General features: G+C 45.2%; 1 protein-coding gene across 3 annotated transcripts in view; it reads left to right on the top strand.

Moving 5' to 3' along the window:
* The window catches only part of TNFRSF9 (TNF receptor superfamily member 9), a 172,716-nt gene that overhangs the window by 136,357 nt on the left and 13,333 nt on the right, over nucleotides 1–23,026 (top strand). For all 3 annotated transcript variants that reach the window (XM_029578304.1, XM_029578305.1, XM_029578303.1), the window contains exon 9: nucleotides 20,651–20,773. In XM_029578304.1, the coding sequence (XP_029434164.1) occupies nucleotides 20,651–20,773 (123 nt within the window). The remainder of the gene's footprint in view (nucleotides 1–20,650; nucleotides 20,774–23,026) is intronic.

Genomic DNA, 23,026 nt, shown 5'->3' on the forward strand with positions numbered 1-23,026 from the left:
TCACATTTGCAGATGACACAAAATTGTTCAAAGTAGTTAAATCACAAGCGGATTGTGATAAATTGCATGATAAAGGGGATGGAATGGCTCCCCTATGAGGAAAGGCTAAAGATGTTAGGGCTGTTAAACAATCATGAAAGGACTAGAACGGGTAAATGACACACACACAACATAAGAACATTTATTTTATTTATTTAGGTTTTTTATATACCGGCATTCGTGATAAAATCACATCATGCCGGTTTACATTCGAACAAGGTGTGCAAAAAATACAAAACTGAATTTAGTGCAGAGGAGTTGCAGTTACAATGAAACAGGGGCACAGGAACTGGGACGAGAAAAAACAGTAGAAGGTTAAAATCCTAAATTAATAATTATTTACAGAACCGGTGTGGCTACATTCTTTGAGAAGATAGGTGGTGATTCAGGTGAGGTCTGGGAAGGCTTGTTTAAATAGCCAAGTTTTTAATCTTTTTCGGAAGGTTGGCAGGCACGGCTCCTCACGAAGGTTCGTGGGGATGGAGTTCCAGAGTGATGGTCCGGCTGTCAAGAAAGCCCGTTCTCTTGAGGTTATGTGCCGCGTGAATTTCGTATTGTGTATCTGGAGGGATCCTCTGTAGGCTTCTCTGGTCGGTCTAAGAAAGTTGTGTAGGTTGAGCGGGTATTGAAGGTCAAGTGAAGTAAGGTGGTGGATGGACTTGTATATGATGGTAACGGATTTGTAGATGATTCTGAAGTGAATAGGGAGCCAGTGGAGGTCTTTTAAGATGGGTGAGATGTGGTCTCACCCATCTTAAAAGAACATGCCATATGTTTAAGATGTGGTCTCACCCATCTTAAAAGAACATGCCATACTAGGTCAGACCAAGGGTCCATCAAGCCCAGCATCCTGTCTCCAATAGTGGCCAATCCAGGACACAAGAACCTGGCAAGTACCCAAACATTAAATAGATCCCAAGCTACTATTCCTTATTGATTAATAACAGTTTTTGGACTTCTCCTCTAGGAACTTATCCAAACCTAAGACTAGGGGGCACTCCATGAAATGGGTTTAAAAAAGGTTTGGATAAGTTCTTGGAGAAGTCCATTATTTATTTATATTTATTTATTTATTTATTTAAAGTTTTTCTAGACTGACATTTGTTGGGAACATCACATCGGTTTACAAAGAACAGGATATGCAGTGAAGGTGCTATACAAGGAACTGCGAACAATATAACATAATGCAAAACAATAAATAACGTATGGCAGATTGCTTAAGTTACAGGGCATTGAACTGAGGAATTAAAGCTAGAAAGGAAAGGGGGAGAAAATAAGGGGGGAGGAAGTTATACATTCATTATTTACAAATATGAATAAGGTGACACAAATTGTAAAGTTTCAAAATGCATAGAAACAAGGGGATCATGAAATTAATCAATTGAGGGATGATGTATTAAAGGTTGGGTGGAGGTGGGAAGGAGGAAGAGAAAAACGGGGTCAGGTAGAAGAGAAAGGAGAGGATGATGCAGGGGAGGATGCGGGTGTGAGCAAGAATCAAGTAAAAGCTTGTTTGAATAACCAGGTTTCCAGTTTTTGTTTGAATTTTTTTGGGCAGATCTCTTGTCGTAGGTCGGTGGGCATGGCGTTCCAGAGTGAAGGCCCTGCAATGGATAGGGCATGCTCTTTAGTAGAGGTATAGGGCCAGATTTTAGTAGCTATGCGCGGGTGTAGATTTGTGCGCGCAACCCAGTGCACACAAATAAAATCCAGGGTCGGCGAGCGCAAGGGGGTACACGCTTGTGCATCTTGCGCGTGTCGAGCCCTAGGGGAGCCCCGATGGCTTTCCCCCTTCCCTCGGAGGCCGCTCCGAATCAGAGCGGCCTCGGAGGGAACTTTCCTTCCGCCCCCCAGCCCTATCTAACCCCCCCCCCGACCTTTGTTGAAGTTGCGCCTACTTCTGGGCAGGCGTAGGTTGCGCTCGATACCCCAGCATGGCTGCTGTGCCGGAGGCCTCGGTCCCGCCTCCGGACCACCCCTTTTTTCAAGCCCCGAGACATACGCGCGTCCCGGGGCTTGCGCGCATCGCCAGGCCTATACAAAAGTGTAAACTTAGTAGATGGTGTATGTAGAGTGGCCAAGTAGTGAGATCTAGTGGGTCTATTGGGGGTGCGAAAATATAGAGAGTCATTGAGCCAGTGCATATTGTGAGTATGCAAGTTTTTGTGTATGTTAGAAAGGGTTTTATAGTGTATACGTGAGGCAATAGGGAGCCAGTATAATTCTTTGAGGATGGGGGTGATGTGTTCAGATTTGCGAGTATTGGTAAGAATGCGAGCAGTGGCATTTTGCAGCATTTGGAGTGGGGAGATGGTATTTTTGGGGAGGCCTAGAAGGAGGGCATTTCAGTAGTCAGTTTTCGAAAAGATCAAGGACTTGTACGGAAGTCGCTGAAATGGAGGAGGGGGTCTTAATTGTTTTAGGGTGTGGAGTTTGAAATAAGATTCTTTCATAGTGGTATTGATAAATTGTTTTAGGTTAAGTTGATTGTCAATGATGACGCCAAGGTCTTGTACGTGTGGTGATGCGGTGATTGTGGTTGGGAGGGTATTGTGTTGAGAGTGGGTGGAGGTGGTTGTGTGGGGGAGATATGATCAAGATTTCAGTTTTGGCAGTGTTGAGAGCGAGATTGAGGTTAATGAGGAGGGTATTGATGGTGGTGAGAGTGGTTTCTCAAGTTTTGATGGAATTGTGCAAGGACTCAGTGATAGGGATGAGGATTTGTACGTTGTCGCATATATGAAGTGCGTAAGACCCGTGGCTGAGTGGTAGTAGGTAGATGTTAAAAAGTGTAGAGGATAAGGAAGAACCTAAGTTGTCTTAGAGAATAGCCACTGCTATTACTGGCATCAGTAGCATGGGATCCACTTAGTGTTCTTATGTTCTTAGGTCTATAAACTGTAAACTAGGGGTGGTAAACAAGATGGTTTCAGCCTGGATGCAGCTGCTGGAAGGAGCTTTGTGGGGTCAGTTTCTGCTCTTGTGTTTTTCTTGTTATCTTCAAGCTTCTAGCATGGTTAGGAAGAAGGGGAAGATTAAACCTTTCCCTTCAGTTTCCGTGCATGGACACACAGACTCCTTTGCCTACTCCGTGGCTGAGCATCTTCCTGGTGCGGTTCTAGGAGAGAAGAATGGAAAGGTGGATTCTCTGAGCGGATAATTTGCTCTCACCCACCGTTCAGGTTCCACAGACATTGCTGATGGAGTTTATCTTCGGCTCGATGCGGCTTTGCTGATTTCCCCCCCTGTGTGTCTGGCAACGGAGATGTGGCTGCTGGAGTGAAGCGAATCATGAACCAGGAGGGAGAAACGTCGGTGGAGCTGGGTGCATTGTTCTGGTTGGAATGGCATCATCAGGATGCGAGTGGCTTGTGTGTTGCTCAGACTGGAGACACTATACTGGAAGGGGGACTCAATGGGGCTGGTTTAGAAGGCCTGCGAGTGGGGCCTTGAAAAGTCGTGCCTGTTGGCCCTTGCATATGGCTCTAGATGTAGGAGTTAAGTCATCTATTGCTTCAGCAATTATGCTGAAGGATATTGGAAGGATGATGATCCATGTATTGTAGTAAGATGTATCACTCGGCTATGTTGTGATTTTTCACCAGAAAGTGTTTGCAAACTTGAGATTCATGATGTAATTTTGGAAGATATTATCAAAAATATCTTCCAGAATTGCATCATTGGTACAGAATTCTAATGGAGTTACCTCAATTCAATCAGTGAACTCTACCGTGCTTAAGGATAATATTTCTTTCTGTAATCAAATAGAATGATTGGAAAGTAAGACAAGATACAGAAATTTAAGATTTACTAATTGTCCTTGTATAAAGTTTGTGGTGCCTTATAATATGTTTAAAAAATATAGTATTGTAGGGATTGCATTAATGTGGTTTCAATCATTTGTAGGAGATCAAATATGCCAGGTGAAATGGAAAGATGAGCTTTTCAATACTGTAGCAGTCCCTTGGGAGGAGGGAGGGGGGGGTTCACATGGGTTCGTTGTAGTCCGTATTCTTTTTAATCTGTATATTAACAAACATTTTAAAGAGGGGGGGTACAACTTCTACATGTATGCCAACAACATTTCTGGATGACAAACAACCAGATAAGCTAATACATTTTAACTCTTGTTTGGATCTTATAGCAAATTGGTTGCATGATCATCGATTAAAAGTAAATCCATTAAAATCAGAAGCAATAAGGTTCAGAAGGAAAACTGAGATAGTGAAATATCCTTCACAAATATTAGGAACACAAATTCCATTAAAAGAGAAGTAATATTGGTTTAAGGGTTATCTATGGCAGCTCATGTGAGCCAGCATCCAAATTACCTTTTATTACCTTTGCTATTTTCGTTGTCTTAGACTAGCTCTATATTTAGAAGGCTTGTCCGAGGGTCACCCTAGGTTGCGCTCTAAACAGTAGAAGGTGCAATGTGCAAAGACAGAATGCTCTCTCTGCAAAGCCCTGTGTCTGTCACCCACGCACATACATACACAGGCTCTTCTCTTCATTTGTTGATCCATTAAAAGAATATTTATCTTTTCCACTTTTGTTTGGTTAAGAAAATGCACATCATTTGTGAAGCAGACAACCTGAGCAATGCCGGGTACATTTTGCTAATTCGCTCTGTCTGCAAAGCCCTATCCCTCAGGCTTCCACACACATAGGCGCACGCACGCAAAAGCTCCCCTCCCCAACAAACACATGCAAATAAGCTCCCCCACACATACGTGCACACACGGGTTCCCATACACATAGACAGACAGGCAGACACACTACCTTCAGGCACCGCCAGACTCCTCCTTCAAGCTGCTTCTCTCTCTTTGGCCTCCACCACTTTTAAACCCTCCCATACAAAAGCGGATGAGTATCCCTCCCCATCATTTAAAAATGATAAAATCATTTACAGCCCTCTTCTATTTGGGAACAAAATGCCTCATCTCCTAATAATGTATTATTTAGAGTCCAAAAACGGCCCCCCCAGTTCTTTATTCATACAAGAGATGCGAAGACAAATGGGGGCATGATCAGACCAGGAAACTGATCCTATCTCCAGCTCAAGTATTCTTGGCATCGCTATCTTGTCGACCAAACAAAAAAAATCAATCCTAGAATAGGTTTGGTGTGGACTGGAATAAAAGGTGTAGTTGTGTGAATGTGGATTTTCATGTCTCCAAATAATCTACCAAGACCCATTTCCTCATTCATTTTTTTAAGTTTGGCTCTAGCTGCACTGGAACTGGAGCTGCCACTCCCAGTATTGTCTACCACTGGCGTCAGGGTTAAATTAAGATAAGGCAGTTTTCAAAGGCAAAGTATGTACGTACGTTCCCTTTGCAAAATTATCTCACCTGAACCTCCCGCTGGCAGCTTCTAAATTGGATGCATACATTTGCTGGGGAATTGTATAAGTCGGCTTCTTGAGAATGCAAGAGTATATCACAGAAGTGCAAGCCCTGCCTCTTAATCCAGGTAAACTTTTATGCACAAAATGACCTACACACAAACGTTTTATCTGCATTTTTAACTCACCTTTTACTATATCAGGCCCTAAGTTTGTACTTGAGGCAATGGAATGTAAAGTGACTTGCTCAGTGGAAGTGGTGAGATTTGAATCCTGTCTTCTCCGGTTCTCAGCCTGCTGCTGCTCTGACAGCTGGGCGGCTGCTCCACCGAGCAGGAGCGTCTGACCAATGGGGATAAGGTAGCGGCCGGAGCCCGAGGGATAACCTGTAGAAACAAAAGCAGGGGATAATCCCTCTGCACAGGGCATTGGCGAGGCCTCACCTAGAAAGAGAGCATCGTGTTCAGTTCTGGAGGCCATATCTCAGAAAGGATAGAGAGAGGCCAGGGGCAGTCCAGAAAACAGCAACCAAAGTGCGCCAAAAGCCATATGAGATGAACTTGAAGAACCTAAATATGTACACCCTATAGGTGAGGAGAGACAGAGCAATAATATATATTTAAATACCTTAAATGTATTAATGCACCTGAAGCAAATCTGTAAAAAAAAAACAAAGAAAAAAAACCAAACTAGGGGTCAAGAGGATAGGCTTGGATACAGCACTGGGAAATATGTTTTGGTGGAGATGGTGGTGGGTAACTGAAGTACCCTCCATGCAGAGGTGGTGCAGACAGAAATGGTAACAGAATTCTAATGAAGCACTCAAAACAATCTCCTGCTTCCGAGAAGGCAGAGGGGTAACCTGCAGGGAGCGGCAGTCCCAGCCCTGAATACCTTGCTGGGCAGACTGGATGGGCCATTTTGGTCTTTGTTTGTTTCATTACTGTATCAGTCGGGCATTTCTGTGCATAAAACACTTCTCAGAATAGCCCGAGGGTAACCCGCAAAACTGGGCTTTAAAATAAAAATGACCCGCGCTATCTGTGGGTAAAAGCATGCGGAAAGGGTGTCCGTTGCGCGCTTTTTACCTGCAGTGACGACAGATGTTCCCAAGAACTTCTGAGCTTGCTTTTTGCAATTTTCAAAGGGACAGGTGTATTTATTTTTTCTCACTAAGACCACCCGCACAAGCTAGCAGGTATGATCGTGCGCTGGTTGGTTTTTCCCTTTGAACAATTCACATTAAATCTGCGGGAAATCAACTTTGCATCAGTGCGGGCCGTTATGAAATTACTCCCCCTCCCCCCATCCCCAAATGCACAGGCTCCTGCAGTTGTTCCAGATCGGGCCTACAAAATGTAAGCGATTGATACGACCTTCCATATAATCATCCGTAGATAGAGAATGCTATGACCTAATTCACCCTCCCCTCCCCTCCCCCATACATCATGTACTCACCTAATGGGTAGAGTAAGTCATCAATTAGTAGATTAAACCCCAAGACTGCCCGCTGTGCTCACAGCTCATTTTCTTCCACCGAAATGACCTTCTCAATAATCTGACGCAAGCTGCTCCTTTTCAACCTCTCTTCTAATTTTATTAAAAGAAAATGCTTTGGCGCTCTAATACATTTTTTTTTTTTTAATGATAATGACGAAGATTGTAATTGTTAACTCCGTATCAGTTGCTGGATCTTGCCTTGTGAATTTCAAGTTTCCTACTCTGTTGGATGCCCTTCAAAGAGATAACGACTTTGAAGGACTCATTGGCTTTCTATAAATGAGTGACCGCATTGTTGTAATACTGAGAAAACTAATTGCGGTGTAGGCGACTTAGTGCCTGACACTGAGGGTTAATGATGAACACTTCAGGAGGGTTTAAATCCCAGCAATTATGTCCAGAAATGTCTCTCCACTTGCTCTATCCATGCCACAGGAGGGACTGTGTGCTATCGGAGGTGGTCAGGCTTTTCCCTGTGTTAGTACATATGTCAGGGTCATTATTTTATTTATTTATAAACATTTTATATTCTGCTTTTTTGCAGTTATCCTGAAAGTAACTTCTAATTAACTGTACTATCTTTAGGGACCTTTTGTTTTCAGTATTTATTCTGTTTTTCCTGGGAATTTATTTCAATGCTTATAATGAAAAATAATCAGTGGAAAAATGACTCTCACTGATTGTTCTCCTTTGTGTTGTTACAACCATTTTTCTATTCTTTTCTTTTTTTAATATAACCTTGAAATTTCCAGGAAAAATAAAATAAGTGAAAACGACGGTTCCTAAATATGTTACAAAGAAGCTGTACAGGGAATAAGTTGCAGCCTCTTTGTAACATATTTTGCTGCCAGAGGATATGGTTAAGGCAGTTAAAATAGCTGGGTTTAAAAAAAAGTTTGGACAAGTTCCTGGAGAAGTCCATAAACTGTTATTGACCTAAGTCGACTTAAGAAATAGCCACTGTTTATCATTGCGCGATATCTACGTGGGATCTATTTACTGTTTGGGATCTTGCCAAGTGCTTGTGACCTGGATTGGCCACTGTTGGAAACAGGATGCTGGGCTTCATGGACCCTCAGTCTGAGCCAGTATGGCAAACTCTTATGTTCTTATGGCTTGCTCTAGCCTGCCTGTCATGTGACCCTCTGTGGCTATGATGCCCAAACCATCATTTCTATAGCACTACTAGAGGTAATCAGGGTTGTTTGGGTACACAGAAGGGAGCCCCTGCACCCCTCTGCCACTCAGGTTAGGAGGATATCCACAAAAGTATGCACAAGACCTATTTGCATGCATCGGCTCAGTTGCATGCAGATTCGTTGTGGCTATCATGAAAAGCCAACTGGCTGGAGGTCCCTGAGTCCAGGTTTGTTAAGCACCCCTCTGTGAGCTGGGCAGGGTTATTGTAAGTACTTCCGAGAAGGGGAGATCGAATCTACCAGGGATTCCCAAATCCGCCCTGCTGAACCTATAGTCAGTCAACTTTTCAGGATGTGGACGGGGGCGGGCCCGCTCATCTCATGAATATTCATTAACCGCTCTCTACTTAGATCGAGGTGGGGTGCAATTAAAGAGGTCAAAAATATAAACATTTAAAAGAACAATATAAGCAATGAATTAAGAAATCAAATCCGTTCTTTGTGCTGTTAGTATTTTTTTTTCCTTTTCTTATTCCCATGACCCACGTAATCATTTCAAGCTTGCAGCAGAGCGATTTTTTTATGTTAAGATTCTCCTTCTCCTAACGCTTAACTTTCAGAGGAAGATGGAATGGCTCCGCTTGGGTCTCTGGTTTGTTCTGGACTATTCCGTAGTCTATTCCCTTTCCCACAAAACAACAAAATTCTTTAAAAAATAGCGAAGCACAGCTGGCCTGATGTCCTGGGGGGGGGGGGGGGGGAGGAATGGGTCTCTCTGGACAGACGCTGGCTGGGGGGCACTGCAAGAATAGCATTCACAGACCATGGAGGAGCGAAGGTCCCAGCTGTCGCGCAAGAGCGATCCCCAAGGTTTGGGCTTGAGGACATACGTGTAGTTAAGTTTCGGAGGGAAGCAAGGCCCATGCTCTTGAGCCAGAAGACCAGCAACGCGACGGATATAAAATGGGGACAGAAACTCCGAGGGAAGTCTGGTGGTGCTGTAGCCTCAGCTGGGGTGGATTTTGCGCACGTCCTGCGAAGTGCTTGGCTGACTGCTGCCCTCCGAGACGGGATTATTATTATTATTATTTATTATTTAAAGTCTCTTCTATACCGATGTCCGTTCGCACATCGCATCGGTTCACAAAAAACAAGAACTATTGGGCGGAGCCCTTACATATAACAGCGGAATACAATTAAGTTTTTTGGGCGGAGCCCTTACATGTAACCAGGTGAATACATTAAACAATATAATGTTAATAAGTCAATAAATATTTACAACAAGAACTATAAACATAACTCTAAAACAAAATAGCAATGTACAAAGTACAAAAATCAGCGGGCAAAGGCATTCTTAGTCATAAATCGATAAGGCATTCTTCGTCATGGATCGATGTGTAAAATTAAAGAGGGGGTTTATGTAGTGGGGGTGACATGGAGTAGGCTTGCTGGAAGAGCCAGGTTTTCAGTTTTTTTTTGAATTTGGGTGTGTAGGTCTCCAGGCGTATATCATGAGGCAGGGAGTTCCATATGTGGGGCCGGCGAGAGAAAAAGCTCTGTTTATAGTGGAGGAGAGTTTGAAAGATTTGATGGATTGGGCACGTAGGGTTCCTTGGAGGGCTGGGCGGGTGGGTCTATTGGAGGTGCGGGGGAGGAGGGATACCGGGCTGGAGGGACTTGGGAATGAGCCAGTTTTGGCAAATGGTGTATTCTGGAGCCCATAGGAGCAGGGGAGAGCTGCTGGGGAGTCAAAAATAAAACCAACAGAAAAATAGTATCAGAAAGATAAGCGATCATGAATAGCTAAACCAAATAACGTTTGGAGGAGCAGTAGGTTGCATCTATGCACAAAGGGAACTATTTCTGGTACGAGCTTTACACAGAGTGTTTTCCAGAGGGTGGGATCTGATATTTCCAACTCTTGGTCATGCCAGGCTGAGCGTCCTTCGTGTTGAACTGTGAGAGATGAAACGAGCAGATTCTGAGCCTGTAATTATCAACCGAGCAGGGCCATGAAGAGCCAGCTCTCCAGGCTTCCATGGAAGAGCACAAGATAACCGCCCCAGCTGGGGTAACTTCAAAGAGCATGGAAACCACTCGGCAAGAAATAATATCTTTGGCAACTGCAGCCTGGTGGAAAAGCCTCAAGTTCAAAACTAGATGCCAATTACCTACAAAATGTATTAAACAAATGGTGCAGAGGAGATTAATGTTCCACTATATTATTTAAGTTATTTAACTGGCAGCTAAAGATATCTCTTTTTTTATTCTCTAGATAACTGTTTAAAAGGACATAATCTAGTCTCTTTTTTATTTATGCAGGCAAGGAAAAATATATTTAGCTAAAACATAATTGTTAGCATTTGGTAGAACCATCTGGGCAGAGCCTGCAGTCAAAAGAAGCCAGCTGCGCCAGGCCGTACATAGCGAAGGGTGTATGGCCTGGGGCACCCGCCTTGGGTGCATGAGCACCCAAGGCGGGTGGATGACTGTATTGGCCATTATCTCAAACACCAGAGAAGCCCCTCTAGTCCCTCCCCTCCCAGATAGCCTGCAAGAAACAGGAGGAGAGGGTGGAGTCTGTGAGCAGACAGAGCACAAAGCACAGCAGAGAAGAGACACTTTAATTCCCTAATCCCGCCCCTCCCTTCCTGTCATTCAGGGACAGGAGGGGAGGGGGAGAGCCTGGAGTAGACAGGGACACAGCAGCCACTCTCTTCCCTTATCTAGGCACTCCCCGCTCCCCCCCCCCCAGTCTGCAGGAAAAAGGAGGGGAGAGGTGAAATTGGACTGTACAGCAGCGCAAATAATTCACTTCTCATCTGCATACTTTTTTGGGTACTTGCCAGATTCTTATGACCCAGCTTGGCCACTGCTGGAAACAGGATGCTGGACTTGATGGACCCTTGCTCTGACCCAGTATGGCATGTTCTTATGTTGTTATATTACTGTTTATTTGCGGTCCCTTATTCTGTAACTGAGGGTCTGTGTTCTGCGTAGCTGACCGAGCTGAGATCTTGTGCCAGTTGTTTGTTCCGTGCAGGGATCTGCAACAGCCCAGCTGGTTCTGTTTTCCCAGTAGGAGGGTGTATTAGTGTTGCCTTTTCATATAGGGTTGTTGCCATTTGAAATCTGGGAATTGGTGCTATGCAGATTTTGAGTGCCGTTTAGGCAGGATTTTGTGTTACTTTATGAACTGTCTAATAATGGAGGGAGTGTGTCACAGTTGCACTGAGGTGACACCAGAATTAGATTTTGAATATATATATATATTTTTTTTATGGTGAGTGGTTAGCAGCCTGGCCAGTCAGTTCAGAGGTCACATCCATCCAGTGCAGAATGCACTTCATTCCATTTAGAAATGTAGGCATTTTTTAAATCTTTGTTTAAGAACATAAGAACATAAGAACCTGCCATACTGGGTCAGACCAAGGGTCCATCAAGCCCAGCATCCTGTTTCCAACAGTGGCCAATCCAGGCCATAAGAACCTGGCAAGTACCCAAACACTAAGTCTATTCCATGTAACCATTGCTAATGGCAGTGGCTATTCTCTAAGTGAACTTAATAGCAGGTAATGGACTTCTCCTCCAAGAACTTATCCAATCCTTTTTTAAACACAGCTATACTAACTGCACTAACCACATTCTCTGGCAACAAATTCCAGAGTTTAATTGTGCGTTGAGTAAAAAAGAACTTTCTCCGATTAGTTTTAAATGTGCCCCATGCTAACTTCATGGAGTGTCCCCTAGTCCTTCTACTATCCGAAAGAGTAAATAACCGATTCACATCTACCCGTTCTAGACCTCTCATGATTTTAAACATCTCTATCATATCCCCCCTCAGTCGTCTCTTCTCCAAGCTGAAAAGTCCTAACCTCTTTAGTCTTTCCTCATAGGGGAGTTGTTCCATTCCCCTTATCATTTTGGTAGCCCTTCTCTGTACCTTCTCCATCGCAATTATATCTTTTTTGAGATGCGGCGACCAGAATTGTACACAGTATTCAAGGTGCGGTCTCACCATGGAGCGATACAGAGGCATTATGACATTTTCCGTTTTATTCACCATTCCTTTTCTAATAATTCCCAACATTCTGTTTGCTTTTTTGACTGCCGCAGCACACTGAACCGACGATTTCAATGTGTTATCCACTATGACACCTAGATCTCTTTCTTGGGTTGTAGCACCTAATATGGAACCCAACATCGTGTAATTATAGCATGGGTTATTTTTCCCTATATGCATCACCTTGCACTTATCCACATTAAATTTCATCTGCCATTTGGATGCCCAATTTTCCAGTCTCACAAGGTCTTCCTGCAATTTATCACAATCTGCTTGTGATTTAACTACTCTGCACAATTTTGTGTCATCTGCAAATGTGATTATCTCACTCGTCGTATTTCTTTCCAGATCATTTATAAATATATTGAACAGTAAGGGTCCCAATACAGATCCCTGAGGCACTCCACTGTCCACTCCCTTCCACTGAGAAAATTGCCCATTTAATCCTACTCTCTGTTTCCTGTCTTTTAGCCAGTTTGCAATCCACGAAAGGACATCGCCACCTATCCCATGACTTTTTACTTTTCCTAGAAGCCTCTCATGAGGAACTTTGTCAAACGCCTTCTGAAAATCCAAGTATACTATATCTACCGGTTCACCTTTATCCATATGTTTATTAACTCCTTCAAAAAAGTGAAGCAGATTTGTGAGGCAAGACTTGCCTTGGGTAAAGCCATGCTGACTTTGTTCCATTAAACCATGTCTTTCTATATGTTCTGTGATTTTGATGTTTAGAACACTTTCCACTATTTTTCCTGGCACTGAAGTCAGGCTAACCGGTCTGTAGTTTCCCGGATCGCCCCTGGAGCCCTTTTTAAATATTGGGGCTACATTTGCTATCCTCCAGTCTTCAGGTACAATGGATGATTTTAATGATAAGTTACAAATTTTTACTAATAGGTCTGAAATTTCATTTTTTAGTTCCTTCAGAACTCTGGGGTGTATACCATCCGGTCCAGGTGATTTACTACTCTTCAGTTTGTCAATCAGGCCTACCACATCTTCTAGGTTCACCGTGATTTGATTCAGTCCATCTGAATCATTACCCATGAAAACCTTCTCCATTACGGGTACCTCCCCAACATCCTCTTCAGTAAACACCGAAGCAAAGAAATCATTTAATCTTTCCGCGATGGCCTTATCTTCTCTAAGTGCCCCTTTAACCCCTCGATCATCTAACGGTCCAACTGACTCCCTCACAGGCTTTCTGCTTCGGATATATTTAAAAAAGTTTTTACTGTGAGTTTTTGCCTCTACAGCCAACTTCTTTTCAAATTCTCACTTAACCTGTCTTATCAATGTCTTACATTTAACTTGCCAACGTTTATGCTTTATCCTATTTTCTTCTGTTGGATCCTTCTTCCAATTTTTGAATGAAGATCTTTTGGCTAAAATAGCTTCTTTCACCTCCCCTTGTAACCATGCCGGTAATCCCCCCCAGAATCACAGATGACACATTATCCAGGCTCTGTGACATGATTTCTGGAGAACACGTTTGCATTTCCTCATCTCCTTTATGCATCCACGCCAAATTCACCAACGGCACAATGTCTTTTTAAGCGTGGTCCTGCCACCGTGATACTCGTGGATCGCTAACCACACAGACCGTCGTAACTCCGAATTTATGTGCAACTCTCAAGACAGCATCAAACGCCTCCCACAGCTGCAGAGCGCGGCCGCTAGTCCTCTGCTAGAGACCAAGGCCTCCGACCACATGAAACCAATCCTGAGCCAGTTACATTGGCTCCCACTGGAAAACAGAATCAAATTTAAAACTCTTTGCTTTTGCCTTCTAAATGCACCAATAAACTGGACCCTCAGAATATCTCGCCCCCCCCCCCCCTTCTTCTGAGCTCTCACAAGGCAGGCCCTTCAGTTGCCCCCTCTGCTGGTTTCCGCTAGACTTAACATACACAAGACTACGCACGTTCAGCTGCTTCACCCCAAAAGCATGGCACAGGAGACCGACCGCCTATCACCGCATCTTCCAGTAAAAAGGTCAAAGCTTTGGCTATTCCACCAGGCCCCCCTTCTGCTACTACCTGAGCTCCCCCCTCTCAGTGGAATCCACATCTTTGTCCACCACCAGATTAAGGCTTCCCAACTGCTTCTTGATCTCAGGGGCTTAACATATCTATTTATGCATCGTATTCTTTGTACACAGTAATATTATTTATCTTACTGGGGTGGACTTTCTAACGCAGGCGCATTCTGAGAGAAGGGAACTTGAGGTGTTAGAGGTGAAAGAGCTTCCCTGTCTAGAAGTAGCGAGAAGGGGTGAAGTGGATGACATCTTGGGGTTCCTTTCAGCCCTATCCTGTGGTTCACTGAAACCCAGCAAAGTAAATGTCCGGAGACGAGGCTAACAAAAGTTGAAAGTTGCAAGGTTTTGTGGCTAGTGAGGTCCCTTTCTCAGGCAATGAAATGAAGCAGCCATTCTTAGCTTTGTAAAGAGAGCTTGGCTACCTAACGGCTTCATCAACTTTGATTTGACTAATATAAGATATAAAGGCAGATCTAGATTCGAGTAACAGCAACACTCTACAGATATCGTATACTCCTGCATGGGTTGTTTTTTTACGTCTTTTTTAAAATCAGAATTAACTGCCATAAACTCCCAGGTGAAACTTTTTTAATTTTCTTGCTTTCACGTCAGTGATATGCCTTATATTGCCCAATGGATCCTGGAGGAGAAATACCTAAAGAAAACCTCTATATACAGCCACAATCAGTCCCTGCATCAAGTAGATTTATCCGTCAATGAAGGCAATGATACTCAAGCAATTCTGCCAGTGCTGGACTGTAATTATAACAGAAAGTCGGACCGACTTCTCCCGCTCAGGTTATTCTCCCTTCTCCTGTTGTTTTAAAATAGGGAGCTGACGATTGTGTCCCTCCAGTATTGCTCGCGAACGAAAGCCAGCGGCCATGCAAACCTTTAATCAAGCGCAGGCTCACGTTCTCAGCATCCTGGCTCGGCGGACTCGGATGGACCATGACAACTCATCTATTCAGCTCACTTAAAAACCCACATTTCATGTCTGCTCTTCTGCGTCAAGCCTGCCAGGCTCCATAAATCAGCCGTCTCGTTGGCCTGGTCATTTCGCGCCGCGTTTGACCCCTTTCCTTAACCAGTGATTTATCCCTGCCAGTTACTTTCTCCTCACGCCAGATTTATAAACTTTGCTGTGCCACAGTTGATCTAATATCCACTTTGTAGACCGGGCTGTGAGACAATAAATTTATGGCGTATGAAAAATGACATCAGTGCAGGGCACTTTGCATTTCCAATGCACGGGCAGTGAATTCATTGGATTTTCTCTCGCCCTCTCTTTTGAGGTCACGAATAGATATATACAAATGTGTCTGGGTATATATAGGGGGCGATCTTCATGGGGAGACATCCGTGGGCTAGGAGCGTGGTGTCTGCCACACCAGTCGAGGGAGAAGAAATCTCTTCCCATTTAGCGACCATGCATAAGCTCATAGTTTCTTGTCTGATTTTCACCTGCTTCTCCTGTCCTCTCTCGTCCGTCCCCATCCTCGATTCCAGTGAAGTCTCTTATCAGCTTCCAGGTAAGGGAAACTTCCTAATTGGGCTGCAGTGTTTTTCTTTGTAGAGGTCTAGAAGCGGATACCACTTTTCCTTTTAAATTAAAAAAAAAATAACCCCACAATTGGCTGTGATTCTAGCAAACTGATCTTCTCCCCCTTCAGTTATTGACATTTCTTAGTGAAAGGCAGAGTTGGATGTATTTCTTAGTTTTCCATTTTGACCCGGCTGCTGCTCCTTTTGTGCTTCCAGCTCAGTAGGGACCAGAGCCGGGATTGGTGCCCTGAGCCTGCATTTGGAAGTACCCAGGGAATTTTGTTCCCCTATTCCCTCCCAACTTGCTTTAGCGCAGTCATCGCAGCGACAGTCCCCCCCGGCCAGGGGCCACGCACCAGGGCGCGTTCTGGAACCTTGCGAGCAGGGGGCCTGAATTCAGCCACTGGGGAGGGGTCACTCCCTCGCCCCCGCCCCAGGAGCTGTGAGCACAGCATCCCCACCCCCGTCCAGCCCGAAGAGCGGAAGACCTGAGCTGGGGATCAAACCCAGTTCCTCTCGGCCTCCAGATATTGCTCCCTAATTGCATTGCTTGACGCAGCCTATTTTGTTAAAAGAATGTCTGAGATATAGATATTAATAGTTTATTTTAAATTTATTTACAATTTTTCCTCCAAATATAACCTAAGCCTACTTTACAGTTTCATCCTTTTAGAAACATCCATGCAGCCACCACTGGAGTGGATGATCTGGCAGCACATTTCTGGTGCCTGAGTTGCACTGAAGTGCAGAAAAGGTGGAAGGAACGATGTTAGAATTACCATTATTACCTTCCAGTTACAGGCGGACACGCCGAGCCACAGATTAAATACCAGAGCAGTAGATTGCAAAGTGTGTAGTTGACGGGATTTGATCTTATATTGTCCTGGGATCTCTCCTGACTGCAGCTCGCACCCGAGGCTTGGCACTTCTCCTCCTCCACAATTGCTGCTCTGAGAGGCAGCGTTGCTGTAGAAGTCGGCCTAGCGCCAGCAGTTTATGTCAGGCGCTCCCCAATAATGGGGAGAAAAAGGAGGTACAGCAGGTCAGGCAAAAATATCAAAAAGAAAAAGCAAATGAGGATTCAGAACGCTCTAGCTTCAGATTCAAGAGAGGCTTGTAAGGTAGGGCAGTGAGAATCTGGTATCTTATATTACAACAGGTGGTTTATTGAGGGAGCAGAGGAGCCTTAGAGCAAGCGCTATAAGATGTCACTGAAAGGTTAGAGAAGGAGCAGCCCAGGGCAGATCTGGGGGAATTCTGCTGAAAATGCGTTCTTTCCCCAGTTAATTCCTGCTACCTTAAAGGAAACTGCTAATTATGCCGCCGGGTAGAAATGTGCTGTAGTAATACAGGGCAGATAAGATACAGTCACATCAGGAAGGATCATTGGATAGCAGAGAGCTCCTAACACTGCACCCAGATGTGAGGGAACTCCTGCAGTGATACAGCTCTGAGCTGCCTGAGGGTCTGAACTGTGATTTCCGTGCCAGCACTGCGCTGAAATCTGTATACAGCCACCTCTGGGGTAGAAAGCCTGGGATACCAAGTTGTTGAGGGCGGGCAGGTTTAAACACTTTCATTTCCCGACTCAGGATGAGATAGATGCATGATATCGCAATAATAGATAAAAGGACTTAGCGCATTGCCAAGGGTGGGTTGTAAACAGTCTACAGAAATGGAGAGAGTGCAGACTCTGTGCAGAGACAAATGAAGCCACCGGTTAGGGTTGGCTGCGATCCCGCACACCATGCTGCCGAAACGAGTTTTAGGAAATGCCATGTCGTGAAAGTTTCACGGATGGTTTCTGAGGCACAGAGCTGCCTCTGACCTTCAAACGCAAGCTCCAGTGTTGTGTGCCGTAGGAATAATATTTTGCTGTACTAAAACCTGGGTGGGGAATGGGGAGTGACCCTTGAAGGACCCTTCCTCCCCAGCGCGCTCTAGTTTCCTGTGGTGTGAGTGGTAGTTAATAACATTAGGACTGGACTATGTTACAGCGACGCAGGTCTGCAGCTGTCTCAGTCACGAGATTAATTTGTTTTAATGTGCGGTTATGTTTTGTAATTTACTGATCAGTGCTGACATATTAAATAGCTGAACAGAACCTTTTCTGAAAATAGCAGAGGTGCTGATGTCAACACACCAGTCAGGTGAACTATAATTTGGGGAAAAAAAAAAAAGAGAGATTGAAACTAAATAAATTGTATCCTTACACTTGCTTTTCTAGACAGATAAAAAGAAGAAGGGGTGTTGCAGATTGATGGTTGCTTTTAAAAGGCTTCTGCTTCTTTTGATCAATATCTCCCAGCCTGGGGAGCGATGCATGTAAGCTAGAACCAAGGGTTTCTCCTCTCGCTCTCTTTTCCGGGCGCATTGTAACTGTTTCTGCTTATAAATAAATGACTGCAGACTGCTTAATGAAAATTACCCATTACAATAATGGAACCGTAATTGCCATCCATCATCCCTTTGTCTTTTAAGTCCTGGTGCCATGAAGGAAGCTCAGCAGGTAAGGGTCCCCGCCCAGCCTCTGCTGCTTGGCACAGTGGGCAGGGGTAGCTGGAGTACCCGGTGGGAGGCAGGGGGCTCAGAAGCCTGGCGCGTGGACTCCATTCTGCCATCACCGCCATGCGGGGGTCCCATGACAGCTGCAAAACGGTGGCAGAGGAGGTGGACATTAAGTGAGTGGTGGAGGAGGTCAGAGTGCAGGATGCACAGAATTCCCCATGGGGAAAAATGCCCAATATAATATCATCTCGGAAAATGGAAGAGGAGGAATAAGACTCGGAGAAAGGGATATAGAGGAGTGCCTTTTTGTCTTTCACCCTGCTTAAAATGTTTAATGCTGTATCATAATTAGAATACCAAACACACATGGATTTGCCACGTTGCTGTGCAAACGAGCCGGGCATAGAATGTGACACCGAAAGGAACGGGTTATTTTCTGAGAGTTCGAGAACAGAGCAGCAGTGCCATTGTGCGTGTCACGCTCCGCCTGCAATGGTGCAATGCATAGGAACATATCGTGATAACTCGCAGCAAGCTGCTATTGTAGCAGAGTCTAGTTTGCAACTGAAAGATGTTAAGCAGAGTGTGTCCGAGTGTGTGTGTGTGTGTGTATGTATACACACACACACACACACTCTCTCTCACACTCTCACACACACACACTCACACACTTCTCTACACTTAAAGCAGAATCTTCAGAAAAGATGCTTTATTTGCCCCCTTTTCGAGTTTACGACTCATAAGGGTGGCCTGGAAAAATGATCTAAGGAGGCAGCTGCAGTGTCCTAGCTCTGGGCTCATGTCCTTTGGTCTGTCAGGGAAGTCATATCAAGCCTTAGCTGGAATAGGATTTCGGCATCCCGCGTTATTTTGATTGTGGTTAGTGCTCGTATCAGTAGGTACTGAGAGCCAGTGCAGCTGGAACAGATCAGTTTTGTTGTTGGCTAATGCATTCAATCACTGGGCCGGGCGAGCGTGCCGCTCATTTAATTTTTGGAATTTTGTTTAGTGGCAGTGGGGGAAGTGGGATTCGAACCCTGGTTTTCCTGATTCCCAGCCCATTGCTCTGAGCACTAGGCCACTCCTGCTTTTCCAGGGTGGGTTTGGAGGGCCCCTCTGCTTGTGGCTCATCTGGGAGCGCAGAGCTCTGCCGTTATCCTCCCCAGGACCAGCCTGGTACCAGTGGCATAGGCAGAACCCTCGATCCTGAATGCTGGCACTCATGCAAGTGCAATAATATTTAAATAATATTACCCAGACAGATCCTGGGAGCGTGGAAGTTCGTTTTTGGTAGCAGCGTGACCTTCCAGGGTAGCTAAGAGCTTTTATCTTTTCTTACTACCTACGGTTTGGTCTTTGAGCAAAGCGTTTAACCGTATACATCAGCATCTCTTGTTATTCCACTGACTGGACAATCGTTTGTAAAAATAGAAACGTTACACATTATGTTGCTATCCAGGAAGCGATCCCTGAAGCTCTGTTTCATTTCTAGCTCCAGATATAATAAGGTCATGGGCTGAATCCCCGTTCTTCACAAACCTGCTGCAGTAAATGTTTCTCTCTACATTAAAGATTTTCTCCCACGTTGTGAGACATTTTTAAAAGATGCACGGTGCTTGCACCAGGTTGGGGGGGGGGGAAACCTGCAAGCAGATTTTCCAAGGGAAACGTCCCACGGAGTGAAATTTCGTGGGCCAGCCAATGCCACGGCGCTTGCATGCTTAACAGACCTTGCGCCCGCTTTGCAGGAATATGTGCACACAGTCCAAGCACCGCACAGAGAGACTTTTCTTTGCTAGGCTGTAGCATGAAACACAAAGCTGGCTCCAGCCGTCTTCCTGACGTGTGACCATGAGCGAAGCAGGCGCGGCTCTAAAACCACAACGCCAGGCAGGAGGGCGGAGATGGGAAGAATCACTCCCAGTCCCACTCCCTGTACCCCTGCCCAGAGAAGGGATCCTCCGCTCTGTGGTGGGAAGGGCATTGCAGCGTTCAATAACAGCCTGAATCTTCTCTTACTGGGAGCAGTTTAATATCTGGTGATGGGAAACAGCAATAAATTAATCTTTGTGGCATTTGGTACTGGAGAGGGAGAGAGGAAGGGGATTGGTTTGTAAGGGAGCTAGGAGGAGAAAGCAGAGCTGCTCACCTGTAAGAGGTGTTCTCAGAGGACAGCAGGATGTCGGGCCTGGCCCTGTTCCGGGCTCCCTCGGGTGATGTCCCCCAGGTGTGAGGGCTACCATTCTGCTTGTGAGAGCTAAGCTTTCTTCATCAGGTCGCCCGTAAAGTGTAGACGCTATATTCTAATAAAACGATCTCATTCTACAACTCACGACTTTGTTCAGAAAAGGAGAGGGGCGTGCAGCTAGCCCTCTGCTGGCGCGTCTGCAAACCTTTGGCCGGTATTTCAACCTCTCTCTTTTTCTCTCTCTCTCTCTCTCTCCCATTTGCACTTATCACCCAAGACTCGAGGGCAAAACTGGAAGACCTGAGTAGCTTCGACAGAACATTCTTGCTGCAAAATCTGCCAGCTTTCCTCAACAAACAGGACCTGGGAGCGGAGACGGATGAGCTGCTCAGCAAAGAAGGTAAAACAAAAAAAAAACCCAACCCAGACACGTGCATGGTTCTGCACCCCCGATGGCTGCAGACGTGTTCCCTGCTTACCAGACACGTGCCTCGTTCTGCACCCCCGATGGCTGCAGACGTGTTCCCTGCTTACCAGACAATGCATGGTTCTGCACACCCGATGGCTGCAGACGTGTTCCCTGCTTACCAGACACCTGCATGGTTCTGCACCCCCGATGGCTGCAGACGTGTTCCCTGCTTACCAGACACATGCATTGTTCTGCACACCCGATGGCTGCAGACGTGTTCCCTGCTTACCAGACACATGCATTGTTCTGCACACCCGATGGCTGCAGACGTGTTCCCTGCTTACCAGACACCTGCATGGTTCTGCACCCCCGATGGCTGCAGACGTGTTCCCTGCTTACCAGACACGTGCATCGTTCTGCACACCCGATGGCTGCAGACGTGTTCCCTGCTTACCAGACAATGCATCGTTCTGCACACCCGATGGCTGCAGACGTGTTCCCTGCTTACCAGACACGTGCATCGTTCTGCACACCCGATGGCTGCAGACGTGTTCCCTGCTTACCAGACACGTGCATCGTTCTGCACACCCGATGGCTGCAGACGTGTTCCCTGCTTACCAGACACGTGCATGGTTCTGCACCCCCGATGGCTGCAGACGTGTTCCCTGCTTACCAGACACGTGCATGGTTCTGCACCCCCGATGGCTGCAGACGTGTTCCCTGCTTACCAGACACGTGCCTTGTTCTGCACCCCCGATGGCTGCAGACGTGTTCCCTGCTTACCAGACACGTGCATTGTTCTGCACACCCGATGGCTGCAGACGTGTTCCCTGCTTACCAGACAATGCATCGTTCTGCACACCCGATGGCTGCAGACGTGTTCCCTGCTTACCAGACAATGCATCGTTCTGCACACCCGATGGCTGCAGACGTGTTCCCTGCTTACCAGACACATGCATTGTTCTGCACACCCGATGGCTGCAGACGTGTTCCCTGCCTACCACTTCCTCTGCTGTTGTCATTGACTTAAAGTCTTTCTACTGGGTTTATTTAATATCTGCATTTATTACTTGCCTTTTTGAATAAGAAATTAACTCAGGGCATATGGCATGGCAACCTGCAAGCAGAGATCAGTAATAGCAGTTTGCCGAGTACAACATTACCCTAGCATAAAATGCAATCCAGCTGTATAAAATAACAACATGTGGAGAATGATCAATAATCAACACAAGTTAAAAATTAAAACATATATGCCCACCGTACCCTGCAAATCTACTGGTAGTTTATTCCAAATAGTTGGACTCACTATAGAAAAGGCTCTTTTTCTTGAGGTTAGTAAGTGCTACTCCCTAACCTATGGCACAACTAGTAACCACTTTCCTTGAGAAAGCAATGGCCGAGCAGACTCGTAAACCATTAGCCTTTCCAATATAAAAGAGGGGCTTGGATCGTGTTCAGCCTTCTGTATAAATTGCAGGACTAACTCATTTATTAAAGCATGAGCTTCCGAGGACAGAGTCTGTAAGGTGCCACGCGACTCCTGTCATTTATATACAGAAGGCTGTACATGGCTATCCCTCTGAAGGAACTTCATTGTAAGTTATTTGGCTAAATATGACTATTGAATATCCTCAGCATTTAGCTACCTAATTTTTAGCTGATTTAAGTCATTGTCCAAAATGTAGCTGGATACAGAAGACACAATAGCTGAATAAGTTATTTGGATTTGTAGCTCTATCCCTCACCTCTACCCCAGTGGAAACAATGTCAGTCCTACTGGCCAGTTCCCCAGTCCATAAACTGCTATTACGGTATTTAAGCAATAGTAGCTTGAGATCTATTTAATGTTTGGGTACTTGCCAGGTTCTTATGGTCTGGTTTGGCCACTGTTGGAAACAGGATGCTGGGCTTGATGGACCCTTGGTCTGACCCAGTATGGCAAGTTCTTATGTTCTTGTGCTCTTAAAAATTTTCAGCCTTCTGTATAGTCGTTAATAATGTAAATTTCGCATGCTGTGCCTGACATAAATTGGAAGAGCTATGTTCATGCAACGTGCATGACGTCACCATGCGAGCAGCGGCATTTTGTAAAACTTGTAATGCCTGAATACAATATTCGGGCAACCAAATGTACAGAGAGTTGCAATAATCGATAGCTGTCAAAATAAAAACATATACCACAGTTCTAAAATCCTCTCTCTGAAGTACATATTTGAGAAATCTTAGCATCCCCAGTTAAAAAAA

The sequence above is a fragment of the Rhinatrema bivittatum genome, chromosome 15 (genome assembly GCF_901001135.1).
Source record: "Rhinatrema bivittatum chromosome 15, aRhiBiv1.1, whole genome shotgun sequence".
NCBI classification, from domain to species: Eukaryota; Metazoa; Chordata; class Amphibia; order Gymnophiona; family Rhinatrematidae; genus Rhinatrema; species Rhinatrema bivittatum.